The sequence below is a fragment of the Andrographis paniculata genome, unplaced genomic scaffold, assembly GCF_009805555.1.
Source record: "Andrographis paniculata isolate CXL003 unplaced genomic scaffold, ASM980555v1 Contig12END, whole genome shotgun sequence".
NCBI classification, from domain to species: domain Eukaryota; kingdom Viridiplantae; phylum Streptophyta; class Magnoliopsida; order Lamiales; family Acanthaceae; genus Andrographis; species Andrographis paniculata.
In genome coordinates, this window is record NW_026137402.1 from 4561802 (window position 1) to 4582466 (window position 20665).

At 31.7% G+C, this 20665-nt stretch overlaps 1 protein-coding gene across 3 annotated transcripts; it reads left to right on the forward strand.

Annotated features, from left to right (window-relative positions):
• Nucleotides 1-14769: 14769 nt before the first annotated feature.
• Nucleotides 14770-19451, forward strand: LOC127255922 (BTB/POZ domain-containing protein NPY2). 3 transcript variants are annotated; one of them, XM_051281707.1, is made up of 7 exons: nucleotides 14770-15063; nucleotides 15135-15260; nucleotides 15477-15598; nucleotides 16234-16509; nucleotides 16976-17045; nucleotides 17159-18373; nucleotides 18457-19451. In XM_051281707.1, the coding sequence occupies exons 4-7, from the start codon at nucleotides 16445-16447 to the stop codon at nucleotides 19027-19029; spliced, it is 1923 nt and encodes a 640-aa protein (XP_051137664.1). In that variant the 5' UTR covers nucleotides 14770-15063; nucleotides 15135-15260; nucleotides 15477-15598; nucleotides 16234-16444; the 3' UTR covers nucleotides 19030-19451. The 3 variants fall into 3 exon arrangements, with proteins under 3 accessions (XP_051137664.1, XP_051137672.1, XP_051137680.1); XM_051281715.1 differs by lacking the exon at nucleotides 15135-15260; XM_051281723.1 differs by lacking the exons at nucleotides 14770-15063; nucleotides 15135-15260; nucleotides 15477-15598 and adding an exon at nucleotides 15813-15957.
• The last annotated feature ends 1214 nt before the right edge of the window (nucleotides 19452-20665 follow it).

Here is a 20665-nt window from a genome sequence, read left to right on the forward strand (position 1 = left end):
AATATTTATCGTTGGTCGTCATTCTGCGAAAATAAGAAATAATAAAATTAATAATTGTTTACATAAATAAAATTTTTTTTGTTACATTAGGTATATAGAATTATAAATAAAATATTATTTTGAGGACCAAATTGAAAGTTTATAGGTAAAAATGTGTAAAATTATAAATAGGGAATTGTAAAGAATGAATAGGAAGTTACAAAAACAAATATATAAATAGGAACGGATAAAAAAAATAAGTTACTTCTTCTGTTCACGTAATTTGTCCATATTTTTTATTTTTGTCTGTCTCATATAATTTGTCCTTTTATTTATACACTTTAATCATATTTTAAATATTAAAATTTAATTTATTTTTAATCTTAATTAAATTATTTAGTTATCTTAATCTTAATCTATAATTATTTTTACTAAATAATAATTATTTTTACTAATATATTTCTTAATTACTTATTAATTATACTTTACCTAAATTCTCGTATCTACAATATGGGACGGAAGAAGTACAAAATAAGAATTTTTGGAGAATTAACCGTTATTTAAATACCAAATTTAAACTAATTTTCTTGGAAGTAATAAATCCAAAAAAAGCATAGCCATAAAATTTAGGGAAAGTTGAATTAAAATCCCTGTCAGATAAATTCACTTGTAATTCAGTCCCTGTTTAAAATAAATTGGACTGCAGTCCCTACTTTATGGATTATGTATGTTACAGCTCCCCAATTGTATTTTCCCCTCAATTAATGTTATACCTACATTATTTCCCGCTCTAGGTACTCGAAATAAGTTTATCAATACTTCAAAAGCTGTAATATATACCTACATTATTTCCCGCTCTACCCCCATTATAATCATATATACTTCAAGTTAAATATCGCGTACATTTTTTCGCGAATTAAAAAATAAAATATAAATAGTTACACACGATTTAACAAGGGTTGAGACAGGAAACTTCTCATAACTCTCCTCATTTCGATTTTAAACCCTACATCTTCCATCTTTAGGCAAACCGACGTTCTCCAATCCCTAGCGATCAAGTAGCGTCTGATTGGTGAAAAAATAGTGAAGAAAATAACTGACCTGCTCCTATCCCCCGACAAGTTCGAAGAAGTAAGTGTCTGGTCGGATTTTTTCGATTTTTTATTCTGTTGACATTAGTATTTTATACCGTAGTTTGTTTGATTATTTGGAGTGTAAGTCTTGGTTCTGTGTTTGTATGTCTCGGTTCAGTGTTGAGGAGCCTTGGGTGATTGGTGTAGTTGTGTTTGTTAATCGAGTTTGAAATCGTTCGTATGTTTGCCCACGTAGATCGGGTTGGGTGTTTTACTTCGCACCGATTTGGGTGATTTTATTTGCTTAATCTATGATTTTTGTTAATTTTGTAAATGTATATCTTTTTAGTTATCCGGAGTTGCATATTTCATGTTTTTTGTTTGATTATTCGGTAATTAGTCATGTTTTTAGGTTGCAAATGTGGTATTGTTAGGTACCCCAAGTTCTATCTTTTAGGTCTAGTATGCTAAGAGTATACTTTTAGGGGACTACTGTGTATTCGAAATGTATTGTTACGTACTCCTGATAAATTCTTATAATTTTTTTAATAAATTTGAGATTTAGGTAATATAGATTGATGATATTTATTAATTGACCGTAGGTTGGGTTATGCTTGAGTGCAATTCACTGCATAATCCGTTCGGACAAGGGAATGCGAAAAAATTAGTGCATTTACTGGATATATATAATTAATTGACCGTGGATAAACCGAATTACGTAACAAAATATTGTATTATTTTTGCATACATGCTTTTTATACTTGTACAGTTGTACCTAATCGCAATACACCTATGGCTCATGGTAAGGAAAACGCCCGAATACGTAAGATTTTGACATCAAGGTGACACTCTCGATTGTAGTCCTTTGGTCCGCATGTTTGCCAAAAGTTTTGCCCACGCGAATACAACAGTCCATCTCATTGGTGGTATCGGTAGCGAGTTTGATAATGTGAAAAGCTAGCACAGTAAAATTGCGGCCAGAATACTGAAATGTGCATCCTCCAAACCGTAGATTCTGATGAGCAACACAGGGTAAGTGAATGTCTGTAATGAATTTGGGATTGATTTGGGTTATGTTATTTGTGGTTGGTTTGGGTAATATGTTATTTTCGGATTGAATCGTTGGTTGAATTGGTTCGATTGGTCTCCGATTCGATGGGATTGTATTAAGATTGATTGAGAGATTGAATTGTGGGTTGAATTTAGTGAAACTTAATATTTGGAGTAATGTTATCAATTGTGTTGTGAATGATTGTATAATTAATTCTTCACATAGTCAGAATTGCAATAATGCACATGATGTACCTCCTCAAGAGATCGATGTACCCGTCTAACTAGATCAAAGTACCTTCAATATATATATATGCTCATATACATGTTACCCATTAGTTAGGAATGTTATCCTTGTACGAAGAGAACAACAAGCCAAAAAAGTTATGCATACTTCTCTTAAATTGAAATTAAATAATTCATTACAAGACCTTGCAATAGTTGAAGTAATGCCTAGAATGAACAAAAGTGCATTTACGGATACTTGAGTAATTAGTGATGCACCTAAGAAAGAAAAATATATACATGTACTGCAAATGTTTATACCCTCTCAATCGTTGTCATTACTCTCAACCACCAATGAAGTGAAGAAGTGCTAATAGAAGAAGTGTTTTCACCGAGTTCCTTAATTGCCTCATCCGTCAAGAGATTGAGTGAGGTCGACCATATTCAAAGATACCTGCTACTACATAAATAATACCTTGATTTCAATGCTTGTACCCATAACGTAAATACTGCATTAAATATCCAAATACCCCGGGGTAGTTTTTACGTACCTATAATACGATCTCATATGCTCTAGTAATGAGTATCTATGCTCTGATAACTTGTTCTTGGAAACGGATCATTCTGAATTTGAAATATTCAATTCTTGTTGGTAATCATGGATAAATTCATCATTATAGTGTTTTCGAGAATCCTAGAACTATATGAAAACATAGACAACACATATCTACTATAGATTGATAAACTATATAGAAAATACTTAGTTGGGTGACGTTGAAAATATAAGAATAATACAAGTTTCTAGGATGCAATCTATTATGCACCAATATACCCATAGTTCCATTATAGTCCAAACAAATCTCAATCTTATATAATTGTGTCATTGAAAGTAAATTTAATCTCACAGAAATACTATTGACACAATCAATAATTTTAATAAAATAATCATAGAAAGCAATATATACTCACATATTAATGGTAATCGGGGATGAATTAAACAAGATAGAATTTTCTACCAATTTCTGGAGGGTATTAATATGCAAAGAGTACATATTTACAAAAATCCAATGGGGAAACACAATCATACATCATTGCTCTCACGGATTAATTGTTATTTAAACCTATTACATAGTAATCCATACTATAGCATATACAACAATATTCGGTCCACCGAGGTTAACAGAGGAAGTGCTCTTACCAAGATCATGAATCAGTTCCTCTGCGTGAGTTGACCGAAATCAACTAAATTTGAGGATACCTGGTACTGCACAAATAATACCTAAGAAACCATTATTTATACCTTATTAGTCGGTTTTTGTACCTGAATCACATACTTACATACCTGCATACAAAATATACGCACACCCTGGCACAGATCTTACGTACCTATAATAATAGTCTTGTACGCTTCAGTAAAAAATATATATGCCCTGGTAACATGTGGTTGGGGAATCGGTTGTTTTCAGTTCGAAATATTCATTTGATGTCGGACCAGAGATGAATTCATCATGGTAATCAACACATATTTACTATAGATTGTTAAACAAGTAAGGAGTGTCTAGGATAAGTTATGTTGATTGTTATTCATATATCATTGTTCTCATAGATTGATTGGTTATTTAGACCTATTTCCCAATAATACACACCGTAGCACACAAAAAAATCTTTGGTCTACAAAAATCGAGAGAGAGTATCTCACCGAGTTTGCGTATTGGATCCTCTGCGTGGGATTGACTAAATAAAACTACATTTGAAGATACCTGGTACTACAATCCAATGCTTATGAAATCATATTTATACCTCTTATATTAAGGTTTATACTCGGCTCACATGGTTACATACCAGAATTATAAATGTAGATACCCTAGATAAGATATTACGTACCTAAAATAAAATCAAATATACTTCAGTTACGATTACATATGCTCTGGTAACCTATAGCTAGAGAACTTGCATTTTTGTTTGAAATATTCACTAAATGACAATAACCATGAATGAATTCAACTATGGTAGTGTTTCTCGCGACACCCCAAAGTGCATGGAAAGATAAACAATACATATTTACTATTATTGGTTAAACAAGTTATAAATAATTAGTTAATTTGTATGATCATATTCCAAACTTCATTTGTAAATGACTAAACAAGTCATAAGTGAGTAAGTTAAATTATGTTGGTTGTTAGTATAAATGCATGATGTCATAAATTGAAATTCATTAGATCTATTACGATTAATCCACATTGTTTCATACACAACAACATTCAGTGAGGAACATACTTGCGTAGCGCATGACACTCACAGTAACATCTGTTCATGAGCATTTTTAAAAACAATAACTCGGCAAATTAATTAGCATAAATTTAGGCTAATTTTAAGGTTGGGAATATGCTACCGCATCCATGTGCTTTGAGACATCAACTATATATTCCCTCAAATAATCAAATTTGCCTCATCGGCCACTCGTATACCTATTTTACATTTCCGAAAACCTATGTCGTTATTGTATCATATAAAAAAGAGCATTGTCACATACCTATCGGTCGTTTACCTCTGTTTGCATCCAAACAACTTTGTCGTCAACAACTCATCTATAAATGATTATCGTCATATACCTATAATTCTCGTTCATTTACCACGGTACCACAAATTTAAAAAAACGTTTCAATACACATTCGGTCTTATGATTGTATATTTACCTACAATATTACATAATATCCAATATGCCAAAAGTAATTACAAAAAAACTACATTGACAATAAATGATTAATGTACATCCTATGGATATATATATATATATTAAAAAGAATAATATAAAAGCTCTTATATATGGAGTGTTGTAGATTTATATTCTGAATCGTTTAATTCATTTGGACAATACCTCGTATACAAAATTTTACAAATCAATTAATAGCGGAAGCAAATTCGAATAAATCCAAAATAATATTAATACCGAAATGAAATGAATTTAACATAGTATATTAGGCTAAATCAATTTTGGAATCAGGAAAATCAAAACACAAACAACAATGCCTTAATTCCAATTAACCAAACAAATCTAGAAAAAAAAAAAAAAAAAACAAAACAAAACAAAAAAACAAAACAAAACAATAAGAAATTATGCAATTGAATTGGAATGACTTCCTGTTTATGCTGCAGAGATTCAATTCAGGTGAAATTGAGGATGTCCAATTTGATCGATGACGGCTTCTTCTCATATCAAACAGCAACGCATGGCGACAACGGCACACTCCTCCGATCGACTCCGAAATAGCACCGAATACCTTCTTCCTCTCATTGAACAGCAACATCAACGCTCATGAACACAACTTCAACATTTACATTCATTCTAAATCTCTCTCTCTCAAACCAAACGCTCTCTTGCTTTTCTCTTCATAGTGCGATTCTCCCTCTGTTATGTTTCTCGACTTGCTTTTGCGGTGCGGTGTTGTTCCGAGGCTGAAATCACTTTCCTTTTCATAGCAGTTCAAACAAATTAGGGCAAATGAATTTAATGAATTCTATAATCATCAACAACCACCAAGCACGATCAGATGTTTACAGAGGTGATGATTTTGCAATCACAGGATTATGACGAATTTCACTCCCAATTTTGTGTACAAAAAAAAAGAAAAAAAAAGATCGATTTTTGGAGTGAAGATTGAAATAGAGAGATGGGCAGGGAGAAATGGATTTTCATGAGCACCCGACACTGGGCAATCGGATTGCTCTTGATTGATTTGAAGATTTTGGATAATTGGCCACAGAATTTATCGCCCGAATTCGTATAAATGGGTGGAGAGAAAATTCAATATACAAGGGATTGGAGATAAATAAAAATAGAAAAAGAGAGACTGAACTTAAACAAATTATAAATGGGGACTGAACTTCAAACAATTTGTGGAAGTAGGAATTTTAGTCCAATTACACCTAAAATTTAATGATCAAAAGTTGGCGCAGCATTGAATTAAAGTTACCTCAGCTCAAACTTATTTGACAGCAGGTAATTATTACACTGCCACTGTGCTACAACCCTAAACCCTACTATCATATACTTCTTTCTTCTAGATCTCACATCACATATATCATGTATCTATCTATAAGGTGTGTATGTTTTGTTTTTTATTAATTACTAAAAAAAAATAATTAATTATTGATGTGCTGATAAGATCACATCAAGATTAATTGATTAAATTATCAAATTAATAGAAAATAATTAGTAAAAATATAACTTCAAATCATTTCATAAAATAAAGTCAGGGTGTGTTTGTTTGAGGGTTTGGATTTTATGTTGAGATTTGAATAGTTGTATGATGTGATATAAATAATAATTGATGGGATATTTTAAAAGTAAAATTGATTTTTAATATAATATAAAAAATTAAAAGTAAATACTTATTTGATGTTTTTGAAGAAAAAATTTTGTAGGAATAATTAAAATCCCACAAAATCCCTCGAACAAACACACCCTGACGAGTAAACAAATATGTAGAGTTATATTTGTTCAAAATGCTTCCATTTTCATGCTAACAAATTTGACCTAATTAGTATATATATATATATGATAATATAATATAATAAATATTTTAATAGTATATAATAATACCATATACAACATAATATATTTAAATTTTTAGGATAATAAATATATATAATAATATATAATATTTATTTTGTCCCAAAATAATTAGAATATTTGAGATGAACATGAGAATAAAAAAATATTAATATTATATTGATATTGATTGTAAAAGTGTTTTAAAAAAATTAAAATATTCATACTTTATGTACTTATTGTAAAAAAATAAAATAATTTTGTAATAAAGTGGAGAGCTAATTATCAAAAATAAAAACGAGATTATTATTTCGGAACAAACGAAATGACAAAATGAGACTATTATTTTTAAAACGAATAGAATATATAAACTATCATCGCATTGCATGTTTCTATATAATACAATTATGTGTTATCTTGTATATATATATATATATATATATAAATTTGTATGTTTTGATCTTTTGTACTAATGAAGATCAAATCAAATCAATTTTAAGGCATCTTATTTATTACATCCTTCTCGAAGCATCCATAAATTTGTTTCGATGACATCTTTTTAATTAAGTTTAAATTAAATATTGATCGCATTAATTATATAATAAATTAATATTTCATGGTCCATTAACTTAAGCCCATATGATGATGATTTCACGTGACCACATGCCAATACCAAACACCAATATAATTATTTTTATTCTTCTACTTAATTATAATAATCATATATATATATATATATAAAAAAAAAAAAAAAAAAAAAAACTATCGACAAAATAATACTCCATATCTTCTCATCAATAATAATAATAATAATAACTAAAAAAATATGCATACAAATTGCAATGCGATCCAAGTACAGAAATCATTGAAAGAAGTTGTTAAAGCATATGAATATCGTACGCCCACCTAATTAATTAATACTTCCTCCGTCCTAAACACCGTGCAATATTTGTGTTTGTCACGAAAATTTAGGTAGGAATTATTAAGTATAATAATTTGAAATAACTTGAATATTAAGTGATGTGACTGGAGAGATAAATGATTATTTGTTTTTTTGTTTGAGTGATTTGATGAGATAAAATGAAATGTATATTAATATATATATATATAAATGAGTATTAATTATTTCTAAATTTGGAAATATTGCAGTAAGTTTGGGACAAACAAAAAAAAAAATGTTGGCACGATGTTTGAGACGGAGGGAGTACTATAATTTATTTGCATATATAATTTACAAAAATAATTGAGATGTTATACTCCATCCGTCCCAAAAGATTTGTCTTATTTTTCCATTTTCGTCATTCTCAAAACAATTGTCTTGTTTCTTTATTTAGTAGTCGTGGTCCCCACTTTATAAAAAAATTATTCCTACTTTTTTATATTACCCTTAATTATTACTCTAACATACTCTTTAAAATCTTTCAAAAAGTAAAAGCATTTTAGTTATTTACATTTTACTTTCTACCCACTTCGTGTCAACTCTCAATAAGGCACTTCTTTTGGGACGAAGGGAGTATTAACTTTTGTTTCTTATTTTGATTTGGAAGTATGACCATATATAAAAAATAATACTCCCTCCGTCATGCAAATTTGTGCTCATTTATCGGATACAAGTTTTAATAGAAGTGATTAATAATTGTTAATTTTTCTTTTTATAGTAAAAATAGTACAAAAATAGAATGATTTTTTACTTACAATATAAGTGAAAATATTTTTCGATGATAACCCAGAAAGGAAAATGAACATAAATTTGAATGACGGAGGGAGTAATAATAATGTTATTGAAATTGGGAATTGAGTGAACATGTATTGTACTCCTCTTATACCACCGATGTCATGTGTATATATTTTTTTAAATTCTTTATTTTATTAATTTTTTTATTTTAAAAAATACACATAACAGATAGTGATTGGTCGGGATAGGAGGAGTACACTATAAGTATACTATATTAGTGTTTCATAAAGAAAAGTTATACCCATCTAATATGCTAAAAATAAATTTATATATGTTAAATTAAGTCATAAATAATTTTTTATCAACTTTTTATGTAACTTACATTGATATTATTTTGAAAAGTTCCCATTAATTATATTCATTATTTAATTTGTTTACTAATAGTATGTTTACATGTTTTCTTTTTAAGTATTTTGTTAATAATTTTCAAAATACTATATAAAATTTTACAAATAAAATATCACATTTAACCACAGTCGCGAACAAACCAGCCTATTTGCAAAAATAAAAAATAAAAATCCACGCTTTTCCGTTACAAGAAAATCACGCATTATCCGTAACATTATATTCCTTCCGTTTCAATACAATAGTTTTGTTTATCACTTTTTTCCGTCCCAAAACAATAGTCTTATTATCATAAATAACCATATCACCATAAAAATATCCCTACTTTTTCATTATTATTACACAATTGCCACTACTTTTTATACTAATGTACTCACAAGGGCACAAAAGTCATTTATCCTTATATTTTACCCACTACCAATATAATGTCAATATTTCTTAAATTCCGTATCCAACACAATAAGACTATACTTTTGGGGCGGATGAAGTATATAGTTTACATATATAGACTATAAGAATATAACACTTCGGTTTATAAGAAAATGCTATCTATAATTTAAGACGTGTTAAATTCAAATGAATTATGTAGAAACAACAAAATCTCTTTTATTATATCTCTTCGACTGCTCATTTTACTAAATTTATGTATTCAATTTATACATTTTTTTTATCCTTTAAGTAACTGATTGACACTTTTCTACTAATTCTGCTCTTTGAATATTTTATTAAATTTTAAACTCAAAATTTTTATACTCAATTTTTTTATTGACTTATTGTTCTTTCACTTACAAATTCACAAAATTATTAATTAAAACCAATAAATGAGTCATCACTTCAAAGAAAGACAAATATGCCAAAAAATTTTAAAAATATTATGTAATAGGTAGTATTAGGTTTTGACAAAACACATAAATGCAAATATCGAAAATTTAAACTCATAATTTCAGGATTATAAATTCACTATCATACCATCAGTTATCGTTTATAGGACAAACTATATACATATGCTTTTGAACATATAATTTAACGTTGTGTATTAGAAGACATGCTACCAAAGTATACTTAAATAAATTTAAAAAATAAAAATAAAAATCAAATATAATGTTTAAAAATATATATAATGGATGTGAAATACATATATAAGTTATTATCTATCAGATTCTTAAATTAAACAAATGATCATTGTCATATACTTAGGGTTAAATTGCACAAAAAACTACATGTGATTTCATGAAATTGCGCCAAATCTCTTATATTTTTAAAACTGTGTCAAACTCCCTCGTGGTTTCATAAACTCTGTATCTAACCCCTCATTGATCCTTATTAAACGGTATTTGACCTAAATGCGCCCAAACTGCGAATAAATTTTAGAATCTCAATTTCTAAACCTCTAAAATTACAAATATATTCATTTTTTTTTATATTTAACCTAAAAAAATAGTAAATATACTAAAAATTAGTTATTTTCCTTAGATTTTAAGAGTTTATTTTTACTTTTTTTTTTAAGGCTAAATATAAGAAAAAACGAATATATTTATAATTTTAGGGATTTAGAAATTGATATTCTAACATTTATTTGCAGTTTGGGTGCATTTAGGTCAAATACCGTTAACTAAGGACCGTCGAAGGGGTTAGACTCAAAGTTTATAAAACCACGAGGGAGTTTGACGCAGTTTTAGAAGTACGGAGAATTTGGCGCAATTTCATGAAATCACAAGTGAATTTTGTACAATTTAGCCTATAATTAATAAAAATAATGAGAATTATATTACAGTCCCAAAATACAATCTCAACTATAAATATTGATAATATTTCATCGACTTGGATCTAATCAGCATTACATTAGTTTTTTTTTGCAACGTACAGATACTGCAAAATTATAATATGATATTGTAGGTTCTTTGACCTACATAATACGGTTATAAATCGGAATAATAATAATAATAATAATAATAATAATAATAATAATAATAAAAGCTGAAATTAATTTAATTAGGGTTTGCACCTGCAAGAAATAATTTGGCATTGACCCTTTAATATATAGTAAAAGCTTTGCATTGAATATCATTTATTAGGTAGTTGATTTATATATGGTGAGTTGCCAATATTTAATTCCTAGCATTTGACTTTGAATTTAATATATATATATGCTATTCTACGAATTTAACATCCCTAGCTATATGACACAACTTTGAATGTATTAACTATTAAAGACCATTGAGTTTTGTTCTTTTTTTTTTTTTTTTTTTTTTTTTTTTTTTTTTTAATAACGTGGGAACTGCAGCCGCTACCAAAAAATACTCTGTAAATCAGATCTGTCGAAAAAATCACACTAGGCGAAAGTTTTGTTCTTTTATCTTTGGGAAAGCCATTTTCTTTAAAAAATAAAAAATAAAAAAAAATTGTATGTTACCCATTTATCATAACTAGATTAACTATTTGATTAGTTTCCCAATTAAATTTTTTTGACAGAAATAATCTTAAGATGTTGGAGTTGCTTGCATAGCATCGTCATAGCATATTGAAGATTACATAGATGATAGATGGACATCTACTTGAGAATTATTTTAAGATTTCAATTAAACTTTGTATTGAATTAGTTCAAAAAAACAAAAAAGACTAATATGATGAAGAGTTTGGCTCTTCTTCGCTCCCGATAATTTTTATATATCTCAAGCTAAGTACCCATATGTCTTTATTGCTCGGACTGGTCTAACTAATTCTTAGATAGCCTACACATCATTTTCCAGTGATGTTTGATACACTTCACATGATGTTTCTCTTGACGATTCTACACTATATCACTATATCGTCATCTTGTTGGGAATTTTGATATATTTGACTATCATTCGGCCATATATCGTTCATCCAATTCTTATTGTAAGTCGATTCATGGCTGCTCCGAGGACCTCTTATCATTTCTTCATCTTTTATTTTCTTTATTATATAAAAAGTAATATGATGTGTGTTTACACTAAGTTGTTCCTCATTGACGTTTAGCACTTACTTTGATGTTGATTAGACTGGTGATCCTACCAATCGTTGTTCAGCTACTGATTTTTGTTTCTTCTTGTGTATTCTTTCATCTCTTGGTGAAGTAAGAAATAGACTCTGGTTTCTCGATTAAGTGTTGAAGTCAGAATATTGTGATCTTGTTGATTCTACATCAGAATTATTATGGCTACATCGATTATTCACTTATTTTAGTATGTCTCAATCGTCTTCTATCGCTCTTTATTATGATAGCCAAAGTGCTATGAAGATAATATATAATAATATATTTCACGACTGTATGAAACATATATACTGAATTTGACTATCAGTTCATTTACTAACATGATGTCCATAGGACTATCCACCTTATTCCGGTCTTTTTGACCGATAAGACAGCCGATATATTCACTAAATTTCTATTTTTTCAGCCATTTCCGATTGTTCTTAGACAAACTCAAGTGAGTTTCTACTCTCCCGCTTTGAGTTTGAGGGAATGTTAGATATATTATTATTTGTATCATTTATTTTGTATTTTGGTTTAGACCAAACTCATTTTGTATATATATATATATGTATATATTTGTGTACACACCTATTTTAGAGTAATACAATTCATAATATTCTCCCCAAAAATTTACACTCCTCAAAAGCATTAGCCTTTAAAGAAAAATTATTCATGATTGTTCTCAATATTTTGTTGATTGCCTTCATTTTCTCATCAACTAAATAAAATATATGAGCTTGATTTACAATATTTTTAAGTTGGTTGATGTAATCAAAGATAGCTTCACTTTTTGTCATCATCAATCTATCAAATTGGTTTTTAACCATTTGAACTATGAACTTTGGTGGTGTGATAGTTGTCTAAATCTTTAAAAGCTACCAGAAATGCATCCCAAATAGTTTTGACGGGTTGTACATGTTAAAATGACCCGAAAAAATATTCGTCCACACTTCATTATTGATGCAAATGATGAACACTTTTTATCTTTATTTTTCAATACAAATATATATTTTTTTAATAATAGGAGAATCAGCACTTCCTATCTTTCAGATGCGCTCTCGGTAAATTCTCGACTGAATCTAATAGCCTAGGCCCGATAAGACTAGAGACGTCAGAGTTTGAACCTATGATTTTACGATTACAAGTCCATTCCCGCATCAGCAGACAATCTCTTACAAGACAATACAAATAATTTGATCCATCAAGTAATGGGGTGGGATAATGGAATTTCCTTCCTTCTACATGTTTCAAAATGATCTCTTTAGAAGAGACTTTAAGGTTTTGGTTGTAATGCTTGAATTTGAATTTTATTTTGTATTACTCTATTATTTTTTCTCCACTAAAATAAGAGTTTATTTCTTTAGCAAAATTTTTTCAAATTTTACTAATATATATTTTTTCTCTAATAAAACATCACATCAAACATTAATTCATACAAAATTCAAACTAATTTTTTTCTAAAACTCATCAATCGAAACACATAAATTACTTTTTTTTGTTTTATTTATTGTAAAAAAATATATTTTTTTATTTAAACTATCACACTAAATATTATTTTAATTTAAAAGTAAATTATTTTTAACCTTAAAATTTCCAAACATTAAAATAAAAAATCTCTACAATTTAAATTTATTTGTTTTTTTCTTGGAAGACCATGTTGGGCAGTTATATGTATATATATACACACAATCGATTCTATTTAGCAAATTTCTTCTATGAATGCAATATCGAATCATAAGAGAGATAAGAATTTAATTTTTTATTTTTTTGGTGAGAATCCGTTGCCGTTATCTGAAATTGCACATTGAATAAACCTCTGCTCAACATTTAGTCTTTTTTTTGAGCTTTTAGAGGATGTTAAATGACATCTCTTACAAGACAATGATAGTTATGTGGGAACTCGCAGTCAATCACACTTGGAGATGTTCGAATTTGAACCCACAACGTTATGATCAACAATTAAGTTCCACATCATCAGGTCATTTGGTACGGGATAAAATTAAAAATATGTTGATATTAGTATACGATTACTCTATTAAAATAAAAAAATAATATTTTTTAGTAAAACCGACGAAAATGATAAAAATAATACTTTAAATTAGAATAAAAATATTATTAAATAATATTTATTGAAAATTATATTCCTTCCGTCCCAATACAATAGTATTGTTTACCATTTTTTTTCATCCCAAAACAATAGTCTTATTTCCATAAATAATCATATCTATAGAACTATCCTTACTTTTTCATTATTATTACACAATTTTTTTACTACTTTTTACGCTAATACACTCAAAAGCTAAAAAAAAAAATTTAGTTGTACTTTTTACCCAATGGACGGAGTATCAATTAAAAACACAATGTGAAAACACCCTACATGTATACATGCGTTTTATTTATTAATTTGTGAGTTGGGTCAAAATTACGTATCAAGTCTCTCAAATCCATGGGGACCCCTACCAAAATTAATTGACATGTTTATTAAAACTAGGGATAATTAATAATAAAATTTAAGTATAATAGGTAGTTATTACGAATCATAAAAATGCCAGATAGTAATAGTGTCCTTAATCACTATGCAATCCCTAATTACCCTCTAATAAACGTGTCGGAAATAACACAATAATAAAAATGTGCAAATTCAGATCCGTTCATATACACTCCTGGGATCACGACACCAGAAGAATCCACACCGCCAATCAATCAGTATCAGTGAGTGTATCACCAACAGAGGCGTAGAGGCTCCGGGAGCTCTCAAAAAATAAGTCTAAACTCTTCCCTGGAGCAAGAAAGAAAGCTGAGGTTCTGTCAGTGAGCGAGGCGTGCTTTCTCTCCTCCAAAATTGCTTCACTTTAAAGATCGATGTAATTAATCCCAAATCTCAATCATCATAAACTCACAAATCACGATCAATCACACGTTCAAATCTCGCCATTAAACCTGCAGGAACAAAAGTATAAAGAGATATATATATGTATATATACATATGTACAGATGCACACAGAAACAGAAGCTTTGATGGGTTCTCTTTAGCACTTTACTCTGCCGTTGCACAGAAAAGGGAAAAGCCCGATTGGGGGACGAAAATATCTGCATTTCCATTCCAGTGAGTATTTGGTTGCCGATTCGGCGTTGGGCGCACCTCACCTGTTGATGTTGTTGTTTTTTTGTTTTTAGGTGTGCGTTTGTTTTCCCCCAATTAGTAATTCTAGGGTTTCGCTGGTAAGTTACTGATCTACATTGCAATTGGGTCTGGGCTTCGATTTCGGTGGTCGATTTACGCAGCACAGCACATGATGATGGGTGGGTGCTGCTGGCGATTAATCTCTTTCCTGCTTCATTTTTTATAATGCGATTCCTTCCCACTGTTCTAAGATTTCGTTGGTCGCAGATATCTGATTCTTCTGCGCAATATATAATAGACATATATAATATATGCAATGCAAAATGTGATGCGATCTTGTCTATGAGTATCATCATATATAGTTTATATATTAATAATATTTAGATTTGCTACAGTCATCGGCATGGCAAAGGTATACGGAGAGATGCTCGCTGTCTGGCGTTTTGGTGGTTGATTCAACTGATACCGAGATGCTGTTTTCCATTTCCCCCTTCCGTTGAGTTGCATAACATTGCAGGTTTGATTCTGAAACTCACCGCACCCCACCCCACCCCGACCCAGCTTCTTCTCTCAGTCACTTTGAGATCCATTTCAACTCATGTATATATTTCGGCTCTTTTTCTGAATCTTTGAATCCTTCGCTTCTTTTTTTTTTAATGCTACACACAGATATGTTATCAGAGTATATTTTAAATGGTTGAACAGAGCAATGGTGGGGGGGGGGGGGGGGAGCGGGGGAATAAACAATAATTATACTGTATTTAATTTAGTGTGGTAGCTAAGCTTGTTGGCGATGTCTCCTGGGTTTGTCCGGACTCCGTGGGCTTTGCCGCCGACCAAGGAAACACCCACTTATTTGGCTCTCTTCCCCTACAAGTGAGCTGAATCGATCCCCCATTAATTTAAAACCCCATCGTCTATTATCTATTATTCTCTACTCTCTCTCTCTCTCTCTCTCTCTCTCTCTCTGGAGAAGATTACTTTGTGCCGAATCGAGATTCGGTCATACAGAGCTGGCCTCTGATTAGTCTTAGAACAAGAAGAGATCCCATTGCTTTCTTTCTTGTTTAGCTTGTGGTTGTTTGAGAAAATTTGGTCCCCCACTGCTCTACCGTTTCTTGCTTATTTTTATTTTTTACTTTTCATTTTTAGGCCTTGCTTATCCCTCGATCTTGTTCCTGTCGGGTGTTCGAGAATGGAAGAATGAATGGGTGTATAACGGTCTGCTGTGCTATGCTCGTGGTTTCTTGGGTTGAGTTTGAGTAGTGTGGAAGCAGAAGCATTGTGTTGAAGCTAGGTTAAAAGCTAACATTCGACTTGAAGTAGGTGGAGAGGGGTAGGTTGTCTTCAATTTGTTTGCAGGATGAAGTTTATGAAGCTTGGATCCAAACCAGATTCCTTTCAGGCCGATGGGAACACCAACATAAGGTTTGTTGCATTCATTCTACCATTTTTTTTTCAAGATTAGTTCCCAATCCAACTTCATTGATTTCTTGGCCAATCTTGGATCGATTTCTTCAGGAAAGTTTCTCGAATAGCTACTGTGAAATTAAAGTCGTTCATTATTTGCAAAGCAATCCTTTTCACACACGTATAGATTCTGTATCTTAGTTATATAAGTTAACTCTACTTTGATACCTTTTTGCCCTTTACATTTGGTGTCTTTTTTTGGTTCATTATTTACAGCTTTTAGTTGGTTGAATGGTTTTTTGTCAACTGTGAGCCCCGTTTCATAGTTACAATCATTCGGGCATTACAGTTTAGGCTCCCAGATAATGAATCGATGGATCAATCGAAGGAACAGCGAATCCGTATAATAGAATACGCATCATAAACCAGTTATTCGATAAATTTTGGTGAGAAAGTGAGGATAATATGGATATGCTGTCTGCAGGTATGTGGCTAGCGAGCTGGCAACTGATGTTGTCGTCCATATAGGTGATGTGAAGTTTTATCTTCACAAGGTATGCTTCGACGCTCTCTCTACATTTGAATCATGTCAGAGATCGACAATGTAATAAAAAGTCGAACAACTGTGTGTTTTACACAAATTTGATTTTCTAAATGAACACTGCAGTTCCCTCTTCTGTCTAAATGTGGGAGGTTACAGAAGCTGGTTTCTTCGGCCAATGAAGGCAATGTCAATGGAAATGGCGACGAGATCAGCATCCCCAACATACCTGGTGGCTGCAGCGCCTTTGAAACATGTGCCAAGTTTTGCTATGGAATGACGGTCACACTAAATGCGTACAACATTGTCGCAACACGGTGCGCAGCCGAGTATCTTGAAATGCACGAATCCATCGAGAAAGGCAACCTCATCTACAAGGTTGATGTCTTTCTCAACTCCAGCATTTTCCGAAGCTGGAAAGACTCCATTGTCGTTCTCCAAACTACGAAAGCCCTACTGCCGTTATCCGAGGAGCTAAAACTAATCAGCCACTGCATAGATGCTGTTGCTTCCAGGGCTTCCGTCGATGTTTCCAAGGTGGACTGGTCTTACACGTACAATCGAAGAAAAGTTTCCGAGGAAAATGGGAATGATCCCAGCTGGAACACTGGTGTTCGTAGCCGAGCAGTGCCAATGGACTGGTGGGTTGAGGACTTATGCGAGCTGGAAATCGATCTGTACAAGCGTGTGATCGTAACAATCAAGAATAAAGGCAGTGTATCGAGTGAAGTGATTGGGGAAGCTTTAAAAGCTTACGCCTATCGGAAATTACCCGGCTCGGGGAAGAACATAATCCCCCAGAATGAAATGTCAAAATTCCGATTCATTTTGGAGACGATCGTGAGGCTTTTACCGGAAGAGAAAGGCAGCGTTTCGTGCAGTTTCTTGTTCAAGTTATTGAAGGCTGCCATTTCAGCCGATATGGGGGAGACGGTGACGAACCAGCTGGTGAAGAGAATCGGGCAGCAATTGGAGGAGGCGACTCTGAACGATCTTCTGATTCGGGCGCGCGAAACTGACGGTGATGGAATGATCTACGAAGTCGGAGTAGTCCAGAAGATACTCGAAGAATTCACGAGGCAAGATCGGGACGACGCCGAATCTGCTGCCGTGGCATTCGAAAACGGAAATGCAGAAATTCAGGAGATACGTAAGCCTGCCGGGATCTTGTCCGAAGCTTCGAAGCTTATGGTGGCGAAACTCATCGATGGCTACCTCGCCGAGATCGCAAAGGACCCGAAGTTGCCGCTCTTGTCCTTCATCGGTATCTCCGAAATGGTCTCCGGCGTTTCTCGCCCAGCGCATGACGGACTTTACCGCGCCATCGACACGTACCTAAAGGTAAAAATTAATTCATCGCATTCGCCCGAATAAATCCGAAAATCATACGATATGCCATTCAGCGTTATATTATATCATTATAGGAGCATCCGGCGATCGGTAAGAGCGAGAGGAAGCGAATATGTAGGTTGATGGACTGCAAGAAGTTGTCGGCGGAAGCGTGCATGCACGCTGTTCAAAACGAGAGGCTCCCGCTACGAGTAGTCGTCCAAGTCCTCTTCTTCGAGCAAGTCCGTGCAGCTGCTTCTTCGGGAAGCAGCACGCCGGACTTGCCCAAAGCCATTAAAGACCTCAACAATGGCTCCTACGGTAGCTCGCGATCGGCGACAGCCAACACCGACGAGGATTGGGATGCGGTGGCCTCGGCTGAGGAGCTGCGGGCGCTGAGGGGTGAACTGGCGGCGCTGCGATTGGGATTGGGCGGCGGCGGCGGAGGAGGAGGTGTTGTGGTTGGGCAGGAGAGGATTAATGGAGGGGAGAGCAGGGCGGCCTTGAGCAAGATGAAAGGGCTGATAATGTCGAAGAGGATATTGTCGAAGATATGGTCGAACAAAGGGGAGAACAGCGGGTCGGACTCGTCGGAGAGCCTGAACCAGGATGAAGTGGGGAAGACGATCGGGACGCCGACGCGGCGAGGTAGGCATTCTGTTTCTTAGGTGGTTAAGTATGTGTGCGTTTGGGATGGATGGATGGATGGATGGTTTCGGATGATGTTTTTGTCTTGTCTTGTGTTCTTGGTTAGTAGTAGACAGTTAAGTTACTTAGTAATTTGATTTGTTTTGGTTAACAAACGAGGAGAATCAATGGATATAACTTTATATATATAATATATATATATATATGTTATAGTGAGTATGTGTTGAAGTAAGTCTAGAAGAAGAAGAAGAACATGAAGAAGATGATGATGATTTATGGGCATGGGGGAATATTTGCAGAGTAATGTTGTTATGTTAGAAGAGAAGCCAAAGCCTGCAAGCTAAGACTAAGGCATATATAACAAACAAACAGTTACTACTATTATCGTATCATGTAAAAATCTTTCCTTGTACTATTATTATTATTATTATTATTATTATTACAGGCATTGTCCCTTAGTATTTATTTATTTATTTATTTTGAACTGCAGTCGCCACTCGAAGGTGTGTTCTGGGTAATTTTTAGTCAAATGTAATAGCTTGCAAATTAGACTCGATAAGACAAGTGAAACCAAGTCAACCGATGATATTATTAGTAGTAGTATGACGTCTGGTGAATGTTGGAGGAATAATGGATGAATGATGGATTAATGCAATTAATCTCACTTCACAAAATAAGGGCTGTGTTTGGTTTGGTTTTCTTTACTATAGTACTACTAGTGGACTATAGCTGTAGATCATTACTAGTATATATTTATATGTGTATATATATATATATATCTCATCTGACAAAATTATTCATGATTTTTTTGTAATTTCGAAGCTCAACGTAAACTCTTTTGTATTTTAAAATTTGTATTATGCCTTTTTATATTTTAAAAAATGTTACATAAAATTTATTTTTTATATTTTTTTGTGTGATGAAAAAATAATTTTCTATTTATAAAATACAAAAAGAATTTAAATTAAATTTCAAAATCTTATAGACAATTTTATATATTTCAGCATATCTTATATTATAAAATAAAGATAAACTGAATTATAAAATAGTATATACTATTATAAAAATGCTATAAAAAATAGATATATATATATAAGTATATGTTGATTCGAGCCAATTAGATCAAATCAGCATCACCATCCGTACCAAGTCTACTACTATTATATAAAAAGAAAATAGAATAAGATTAGATGACATGGTTAGAGAATATATAATATTATACTTAACACATTTTTTTTTATTAAGATATATTTTAAATTAAATATATATTTTTTCTTTTCCAACTAAAGATATTTGTTTTTATTATTTTCATATGTTTTATGTAAATTTCATTTATATACGTATAACAAATAAAAAAATTAAAATCATTTATACATTTTTATTAGTCAATAATATATTACTATTATTTTTAATTTACTAAAAAAAAAATAGTTTTAATTGGAACTAAACACTATATTATATTATACTTTAAATTAAATATAAATAATATTTTATTATTAACAGTAAAAGTGAAAATATTGAAACGTATATTTAAATCGTTTATTGAGTCTGATGTGAATGTGATGCTGTCAGAATATCACATGCATGCATGCATACACCTGACGTGCATTCCATTAACAAATAAATACCCTAACTTTTCAGCTTAACCAGTCACTA